This window comes from Lipotes vexillifer, unplaced genomic scaffold (genome assembly GCF_000442215.2).
Source record: "Lipotes vexillifer unplaced genomic scaffold, Lipotes_vexillifer_v1.1 scaffold36, whole genome shotgun sequence".
NCBI lineage: Eukaryota > Metazoa > Chordata > Mammalia > Artiodactyla > Lipotidae > Lipotes > Lipotes vexillifer.
Window position 1 is genome coordinate 1,041,119 of NW_006792448.1, and position 9,911 is coordinate 1,051,029.

The following is a 9,911-nucleotide window of genomic DNA, read 5'->3' on the forward strand; positions in this document are numbered from 1 at the left end:
GGCTTCTCTTGTTGCAGAGCACGGACTCTAGGCGCGGCACGCAGGCTTCAGTAGTTGTGTCTCGCAGAATCTAGAGTGCAGGCTCAGTAGTTGTGGCGCACGGTCTTAGTTGCTCCGTGGCATGTGGGATCTTCCCGGATCAGAGCTCGAACCTGTGACCCCTGCATTGGCAGGTGGATCCCCAACCACTGCACCACCAGGGAAGCCCATACCATAATTTCTGATAAATATTTCTCGTGTGTGTTGCTTAGAGACTTAACCTAACTTGAACAAACTCCAATTGATACTATATTAAATTATTTCTACTTTCTAATCATGCATATAGTCTTGGAACCAGTTTGAGTAATACTGTTTGAAATATATCCAGGAAGCGTCCTCAATATCTTAAGTAACGCTTCTTTTATGCCACTTGTATTAATAGATATATTTATGGAACAATGGCAATCATTTATTAGGAGATGGAATGCTTCATAAAAGAAATCATTTGGGAATTCCCTGGTGGTCCAGTGGTTAGGACTCTGCACTTCCACTGCAGTTGGCCTGGGTTCCATCCCTGGCTGGGGAAATAAGATCCCACAAGCCATGTGGTGCGGCCAAAAAAAAAACTTAAAAAGGGAGAAAACTTAAAAAAAAAATTTAATATTATGAAGCAAAACTGCATTCTATAACATATAGGTCTGTTCTACATACCACAGAAGTTTCCTTTATGACCAAGCATAACATTTATAAATTGTGAAATCTTAAAACTATTTCTAATAATCAAAATTAATTAGAAAACTAAAGATGTTGGCTGAAAAAATTTTAATAAATTTCCTTAGTCAATGGAAGCTTCTTTTTATTATTTAACTAGTAACTTAGAATTTCAGTATTTCTTGAAGCTTAATACTTTACAGATTCTTTGGGTAAAAGTTGAGCGTTCCATGTAATTATCAGCAGAATTTTTTTTTTTACAATTTTTTATAATCCTGTCAGAGAGGATTTCATCATATTTCCCAGAAGTAACTGGGAATGTTAGAACCATAGAATATTAAAACTAGAAGGTCCTGAGAGAAATTTTTGTTCAACCATCTCAATATATACAGGAGAAAACTGGAGCCTGGAAAGATGAAATCACTTGCCCGTGGCCACAAACTGCCAGTTACTGTGTGTTCAGGAAATGTTTATTTAGCGCCCTCTATTGGAAAGCCCTGTGAAAGTGGCTGAGGACACCACAGTGAATAAAAGGGACAAAAACTCCTAGTGTCTGTAGTTTATATTCTAGTGGGAAGAGAAAGACAAATAAATTGGTAAAATATATAAACCGTGAGATAGACATTCGTGCTAGGGAGGAAAATAAAGCAGGGAAGGAGAGAAAGTGTTGCAGAGGGAGATGTAAATATAAATGTAAGGTAGTCCAAGAAGCCCTAAGGGATCAAATGACATTTGAGCAGATATAAGAGGTAAGGGGGAGGGTCACGTGGGTGAAGGATGAGGAACTTTCCAGGCAGAGGCAACAGCCAGTGCAAAGGTCTGGGGAGACTCATGCTGGGCCTGTTCCAGAAAGAGCATGGCAGCCAGAGTGGCTGGAACAGAGTTGGGAAATGGACGAGTAGGAGACGGTGCCACTGTGCTGACGAGGGACCCATGAAGGGCCTCGCGGGCCTTTTTGAGGATTCAGCCTTCGCTCTGTAAGAAATGGGGAGCTACTTAAGGTTTCTGAGTAGCGGAGGGACCTAATCTAACTTTGGTTCATGTGGAGAATAGACAGCAGTAGGACAAGAATTAACACAGAGACCAGTTAGGAAGCTTTGAATTAATTCAGGGGAGATGTTTGGAACCAGGGTGGTAGCTTGTGAGACAGGGTCAAATTTTTTTTTTTTGAAGAATGGTTATATCATTTATTTATTTATTTATTTATTTATTTATTTATTTATTTATTTATTTATGGCTGCACTGGGTCTTCGTTGCTGTGCGCAGGCTTCTCATTGCAGTGGCTTCTCTTGTTGCAGAGCACAGGCTCTAGGCATGCAGACTTTAGTAGTTGTGGCATGCAGGCTCAGTAGTTGTGGCGCACAGGCTTAGCTGCTCCGCAGCACGTGGGATCTTCCCAGACCAGGGCTCAAACCCGTGTCCCCTGCATTGGCAGGCAGATTCTTAACCACTGCACTACCAGGGAAGTCCCTGAGAAGGGGTCAAATTTTTGAAGGTAGAACCAAGAGAGAGCAAATGGCAGAGGTAGGACTAGAACCAGGTTTCTGAGGCTTAAGTTTTCTTTTTGATGCACCATGTTGCTGAATTATTTTGTAAAGTTGAAGAGAGTATCCCCAAGAAATAATCTGATTTCTGAGTCACGATTAAGGATTAGAGTTGTAATTTTTAGTATGCAGCTGAGGCACAGCTCACAATCACTCTGCCAAGAAAACTTTTGTAATTAGAAGTGCCCACATTTGTCATGTTGACCCATCAGAGGAAGGTAATTTTAATTACTTGAGCTTTGTGAGTTGCTGCATTGATCCTCGATTTAAAATATGAGTCTGAAATTGCACTACAGTTGTTAAAAAGACAGGCAAGTAGGCTCATCAAGTTAAACCTGCATTAGAAATGAACATCTGTCCATGTTCATCACCAGCAGAGCAAATGTCCTGCCTAAGCTTATTTGAAAACATGGTTCACTAAAAGTGACACATTTCCCAGATATCAAGCTTTGTACACTGTGCATCATTATTACTCAGTGCAGAAGTTAAATGCCCAATACATTGCTTTGTGTGTAAACATAATATTTACATCCAGCATAATTCAAGAAATTTCATCTAACGCATCAAGTTCAAACACCCAGCCTAGGCTCAGTGAGCAGTGCTGGGAAGCATGGATACAGGAACTTGAAGTTCACAAGTGCCTGAAGGGGCACACGAGCTCATGACTGATGGCTAACAGTCCTTCCTTCCCAGCTTCACATCACCAGCCCACAAGTTCTGATCTGTGTTTTCATGAAATGTAAATATCTACTCAGTACATTTGTTTCACAAGTATTCTAAATTTTATCAGGAAAAAAATGTTAACACATAAAATTACAGAGAATAATACAACGAATGCTGTTCTAACCATCAGCTAGATCAAACAATTAACACTTTACCATATCCGCTCTATGTGTGTATGTATGTATCCAATTATATTGCTTAGCTATTTTAAAGCATATTATTTTATCCCTAAATAAATACCTCAGATGCACCTGCAGAAAATAAGGATACTCTCCTTCATAACCATGCCTATTACAATAACTAAGAAAACGGATACTAGTTCTCTCACAGCATCTACTACACAACCTATATTAAAATTTCTATAATTGTCCCTCAATCTTTTTTTCAAATGGAATCAAGGTTCATGGTTTATATTTGACTAAGCTCTTAGTCTTTTAACCTAGAACAGGCGCCCTTTATTTTTTCCTGTTATTGACTTGCGTTTAAGAGACCACCTTACTTATGTTATATCTGGATTTGTCTGATTGCTTCATGATAATATTTAACTTTTTTCTCTATTCCTTGTGTTTCCTACAAACCAATGATACAGCTAAACCAAATCATAAGCATTGGAATCAGTGGACTCAGTGAAACAGACTACCCTCCCCTGTGTGGGTGGGCATCCTCCCATTCATCCACGATGTGAACAGAACAAAAGGTGGAGGAAGGAAGGAGGAATTAGCTCTTTTTTCCTGCCTCACTGCTGAGCTGTAACATCTCGTCTCATCTGCCCTGGCCTGGCTCCCCCGGTTCTCAGGCCTTCACACTCAGACTGAATCACACCACCAGCTTTCCTGGGCCTCCATAATCCATAAGCTTATGGACAGCAGACCTGAGGGCCTCTCAGCCTCCATGATCACATGAGCCAATCCCTCATAATGAATCTCCATAGATACATAAGTAGATAGATAGATAGACAGATAGAATGGATAAGAGATAGACAGATTGGGGAGATAGGAGAGAGAATTAGATAGACAGATAGATAGATATAGAAGAGACAGTCAATAGATAGATGATAGAAAGATAGATAGATGATAGACAGATATACAGATAGATATAGATAGATAGATAGCCTTTTGGTTCTGTTTTTCTGGAGAACGCTCACTAAGACATAGATAAGACTAACAACCTCCCTAAGTGCGCAAGAGAAACTCCATTAAATTCTTACAATCCAACCACTCATTTTCCATGACCTTACACGTCTTATTTTATCATCTTTTTCATCTCAAAATACTTTTATGACAATTTCATTACAGGCCAATGTTTACAGACTGATTTACACTGAATGCATTTCAGGTAAGCTGTTCCTTAACCACATATGGGAAAGCAGAATAACCACGTGGATGGGCTGCCTCCAAGTCCAACTTTTGCCTATAGACTGAAATAGCATTAGTGGAATTTAGACACTGATGACCTTTAATTCCGAAGAGCCTGGATATCCTTGATCTTATCTTCTTGAACTTTGACTTTTATTATCACATTTGCAACTGTCTTACTGGGGTCAGCAGCACTGTCACTAAGCACAAAAACTAAATATGAACATTTTTATGCCTAGAACAGAGGCTCACATGGTAGGTGATTAAATATTTACTGTAAGGAAGCAGATTTTAAAATATACATGCTTTATTTAAGTTTTATTTTTACAAGAAACAAAGAAAATGAAAATGAAACGGCTAAAGAAATTATATATAAAGAAATTACATGTAAGGAAACTACAGGAATAGCCTCTATACCCTACTGTTGGCTGGTTCAAAAGCTCACAAGGGCCTTATGTTATAACATATCGGGTAAGTCCTCCCCCTCGGACCTCTGATAGCCTCCGGCAGTGTCGTAAAATATTCAGTATCACGTGAAATCTCTTGTCAACTTTCAAAGCTGTGAACTCCTTTATGTCAGCTTCCACTACAAAATAATGGCCTGAAAATAAAGATATTAATGCTAAGTTTTATTAGGACAACTTTCAAGATGAGTCTTTAATGTATTACATTATGACTATGAATGGCATTAATCACTTTTTCCTATAATTATCCAAGCACAATGAGAACTGGTATTCTTGCTAAAATAATAATTATTCTTTAAACTGAAGTTGCATAATGTTTACTGTAGCATTTCAGAAATGTAGCCCTGCTTATTATATCACTGGCTATCTGCTGGTATCTTTTGAACAATTCACTTTTCAAGACGCGATATGGTAGTGGTTAAGAGAATGAAACCCACAGCAGCTTTATTACTTAACTGAATGACCTTGGGCAAGTAACTTAAACCTTCTTTGCCTACTCTGAAAAACAGGAATAAAAACACAACTCATAAGGATGCTGTGAGGACTAAAGCCCTTAGTACACTATCTGGCACATAGTAAGTGCTATAGTATAAGCATGAACAACTGTTATCATTACTATTCTAATTCTGAAAATATTGGATATCATTCCATAATAGACTCTAATGCCGTATTTCTCAGCCTTGGCACTACAGACATTTTAGGCTAGATAATTCATTTTGTCAGGGCTGTCTTGTGCATTATAGGGTACTATAGCAGCATCTCTGGTTTCTGCTCACTAGATGCCACTAGCACCTCCAACCCCAGCTATAACAACCAAAAATGTGTCCAGAGATGGCCAAATGTTCCCTGGTGGGAAAACTGCCCCTGATTGAGAACTACTACCTCTCTAGAGTTAGAAGTTTCTGGAATTAATCTTGTTTCTCATGTTTAGTTACATTCCAAACAGTTGACATGTACACATATATATACCCTCATTTTACCTTTGGTTTCCTTCGTTTCTTCATCAATAAATCTGTGATAGAGATTTCTGGCCACAGAACTCATAGACTTTTTTGGTTGATGTAAGATCTTGTATTTACTAACTACTGCCTTGTTGATTTCTTTAATAACATCATTAATTTGACAATAGGTTAAGCGTGATTTCATGTACCTGTAAAAAAGAAAATGATTAATTTTTCTAAAGAGTCATCACACACAATTGTTTTCTTTGCAAAACATTTACATATGATGACTTTATACAGTAGCAAAGCTATTAGTACTCTATATAAAAAATTTTATACCAACTTCCAAATAAACCAGACACATCTCAACTGTTGAAAAATTAGAGACCACAATATATTAGTGCTTATCTTCCCTAGTTATGTCTGGATACATAAATTCCTATTCTCCACCTACAGAATTAACATTACAATTTAAAATAGGCTTTCAGACTCTGATTCAAATAGACTGATTAATTGCAAATAGAAGTTTATTTACATATTTTTAAATGTTTGTGAGCAAGGGAAAGAAAAATTTAAATATTAATAAATTATATAACTCATACCACTCTAGTTTCCTGCAAAAATGGATCTGTTCAGAGAGAAAAAGAAAAAAGGAGGAGGAAGAGGGGGAAGAGAAGATGAAGGATGATAAATGTGACAACAAAGATGACCATGCTGATTAAGACAAAGAAGAACTGATGGTGCAGGGGCTGCAAAGGGACAAAAGGGCCCGGAAGTTAAGCTGCACAGCTGGCCAGCAGAGGAGAACTACAGGCAGCCTCGACGGACAGCTCACTATTCATTCTGAACTAAAATGCCCTTAAGCATTGTCTCTTTCACTCTAAAGCCCACTCTTCCAATCCAATCTCCCTCCTGCCCATCCTCCCAGTCACCAGGGTCTTAGAATATAAGAATAGGAGACCCTTGATTTTGAGTGGTCTGTACAGACCAAAACCAAAATTTTCATGATCTGCTTCAATTTTTCCCTTCAACAAATCATGGATTCATTATGTTAAACTCTGTCCTTTGCCTCTATTCAAAGGGGCAGTTTTCTAGTCGAAACTTCCTTAAGATAAAATAATATATAAATATGTTTAAAGGAAAATGTTCATATTGACCAAAACCCATTCATTTTCATTATTCCCTTCTAGATTCATTTTCACCACTCATTTTTCTAACCACAATTTCCACAGTTGATGCCACAGCTTAACACAATGCAATTCCTTTAAATCACATGAACTATTTCCTAATTTCCTCAAAACAAGTGCCAATGTTGTCTACTTTAATTCCATCTCAGTATTAACTTTTTAAAGATAGATAAAGTCCTATGCTTGGAACACATTCTTCCTTATCCTAATCTTCTAACTTCTCTCATTCGTTAAATAACTCCTTAGTTTAAAAATGAATATTCTAGGGCTTCCCTGGTGGCGCAGTGGTTGGGAGTCCGCCTGCCGATGCAGGGGACACGGGTTCGTGCCCCGGTCCACGAGCCTCCCACATGCCACGGGGCGGCTGAGCCTGTGAGCCATGGCCGCTGAGCCTGCGCATCCAGAGCCTGTGCTCCGCAACGGGAGAGGCCACAGCGGTGAGAGGCCCGCATACCGCAAAAAAAAAAAAAAAAAAAAATGAATACTCTACCATGACTATTCTAATATCCTTCCTTCAAGGAAGCATTTTCTGAAGACCCTTCTATTCCAATGTTCTCACAGCCATTTGTTCTTCCCTTTAGCTCAGCCGATGAGCAACAACAATAACAATGAGAATTTAAAAAACCGAATAGCATCAAACAGAATTTTAGCGACAATAAAGCTGTCAACAAAGGAAAGGACCAAGTGACCAAATCAAACAAACAAACAAAAAAACTACAGAGAATTGTCAGCCTCATTCCTAATCCAAGAACAGTGAAACTGCCAGATATTTTTCAAGTGGCTACTATGCATATGAAAAGATGGTCAACATCCTATGACATCAGGAAACTGAAAAGTAAAACAGTCAGGTACATTATACTTACTAGAATAGCTAATAGAAGAAAACTGACAAAACTAAATGCAGGTGAGTATGGGGAACAACAGGAACTCTCATTCTGCTGGGAAGGCAAAATGGTACAGCCACTATGGGAGACAGTTTGACAGCTTCTTACAAAGCTAAACAGTTTTACCATAGGATCCAGCCATCAAACTCCTAGGTGTTGACCCGAGTGAGCTGAAAACATGTCCACACAAAAACCTGCACGTGAATGTTCACAGCAGCTTTAGTCATAATTGCCCCAAACTGGAAGTAACCAAAATGTTGTTCAACAGATAAATGGATAAACAAACTGTGTTACATCTACACGATGGAATATTAGTCAATGATAAAAAAGAAAATGACCTATCAAGCCATGGAAAGACATGAGGGGAACCTTAAATGCATATTACTAAGGCTACAGTGTATGACTCCCAACTATATGACACCCAGGAAAAGGGAAACTACAGAGACAGTAAAAAGATCAGTGGCTGCCAGGGGCTCAGGGGGGAGAGATGAAAGGGTGGCATACAGGGTATTTTTAGGGCAGTGAAACTATTCTTATCATGGTGGACACACGACATTACGCATTTGTCAAAATCCATAGACTGTACAACACAAAGAGTGAACCCCAATATAAACTACAGACTTTAGTTAATATCTAGTTAATAGTATCTAGACTGGTTTATCAATGATAACAAATGTACCACACTAATGCAAGATGTTAGTAATAGGGGAAACTGTTTTCAGGTATGAAAACAGTGTACTATCTGCTCAATTTTTCTATAAACCTAAAACTGTTCGAACAAATAAAGTCTATTAATTAAAAAACAAACAACAAAATCCAGATGGACAACTCTCAGACAAGTAAAATAATCATGCCCTTTGCCCCAGGGATTCTCCTCCTAGGACACTATCTCAAGAAAATAAGGAATTATAAAATAGACTTGTCCAAAAGAAATTTCATTGTACCATTCTTCATAACAATGCAATCAACCCAAATACTTAATAACTTTTATAGAATAAATTTTATACTTAATAACTATTATACAACTATTAAAATCCAAGTTTTCCATGATAGTTAATGATGGAAAAATGCTCATGATAAAAAAAAGTAAGTAAACTATATTCACAGAATAAGTACATTGTTGTAATGACAATCAGAAACAACTTGTTATGTAGGTGAAGTTAAAACATAGAAGGAAATACTCCATCTTGTCTGAGTGGTGGAATTACAGATGAGTTATCTTCTAACAACAAACATTTTCTAACAACGTGCATTATTTATATAAGAAAGTAACAAGAAATGTAATAATATAAAGCCAGAAGTTAAGTAAAGCCCTGGAATTAATGAGTTTAAAAACACGGATTTCCGTAATTCGTTCCCCATGTCATCTGTGAAGAGCAAAGGAGCCCTCTCTCAGGGGAGGCATCTTGTCTTATTCACCCTGTATTCTTTTCCTCAGTGACCCAGACCCCAGAATAGAGCACAGACTCAAACAAGCGTGTGGCATAAGTTAATGGACAAATGGAAACCGAACAAACACAGCACTCTCTGTTCTAATTCTCAAACCTATACAACACACTCACTTTCCTTAAAATTGCAGCAAAACTGAAGCTACTTCCGAAATGTAACTGGATAAATCTGTATCATAAAATGACCCTGAGGGACTCAACAACAAATTGATCCATCTCTAGATCTCTCTATGAAAAGGTTTTACAACTAAACAAAAAACATAGTTTTTTTTTTTTTTTTTGCGGTACGCGGGCCTCTCACTGCTGTGGCCTCTCCCGTTGCGGAGCACAGGCTCCAGGCGCGCAGGCTCAGCGGCCATGGCTCACGGGCCCAGCCGCTCCGCGGCATGTGGGATCTTCCTGGACCGGGGCACGAACCTGTGTCCCCTGCATCGGCAGGCAGACTCTCAACCACTGCGCCACCAGGGGAGCCCACAAAACATAGTTTTAAACATCTTCAACAAAAGATTTCCTGCATTTTCATGGTACAATGTAAACCTATTTTAGAAAAGATCGATGTTGGAACACAGCATGTTACAATTAATATAATCAAGGCTTATACTTAACAACGCGTACGTTGATTATTAAAGAGTTGAATTTGTCTTAAAATTTATCTTAAATACTTACGCAGGAATG

The 9,911-nt window shown here is 38.4% G+C and overlaps 1 protein-coding gene and 1 non-coding gene across 3 annotated transcripts in view; one reads left to right on the top strand and one right to left on the bottom strand.

Moving 5' to 3' along the window:
* The first annotated feature begins 492 nt into the window (after positions 1-492).
* Positions 493-565, top strand: TRNAG-UCC (transfer RNA glycine (anticodon UCC)). The gene has a single exon. It is a non-coding gene; the product is annotated as a tRNA-Gly (tRNA).
* Positions 566-4,640: 4,075 nt separating this feature from the next.
* Positions 4,641-9,911, bottom strand: part of SKA1 (spindle and kinetochore associated complex subunit 1) — a 14,128-nt gene continuing 8,857 nt past the window's right edge. The window contains exons 4-6 of one of the 2 annotated variants that reach the window (XM_007465571.1): positions 9,899-9,911; positions 5,757-5,926; positions 4,765-4,913 (exon numbers count right to left, since the gene is read on the bottom strand). The exon at positions 9,899-9,911 is cut by the window's right edge and continues 134 nt beyond it. In XM_007465571.1, the coding sequence (XP_007465633.1) occupies positions 4,765-4,913; positions 5,757-5,926; positions 9,899-9,911 (332 nt within the window). Of the gene's footprint in view, positions 4,914-5,756; positions 5,927-9,898 lie in introns of both variants that reach the window. The other variant, XM_007465572.1, reaches the window with a different exon arrangement.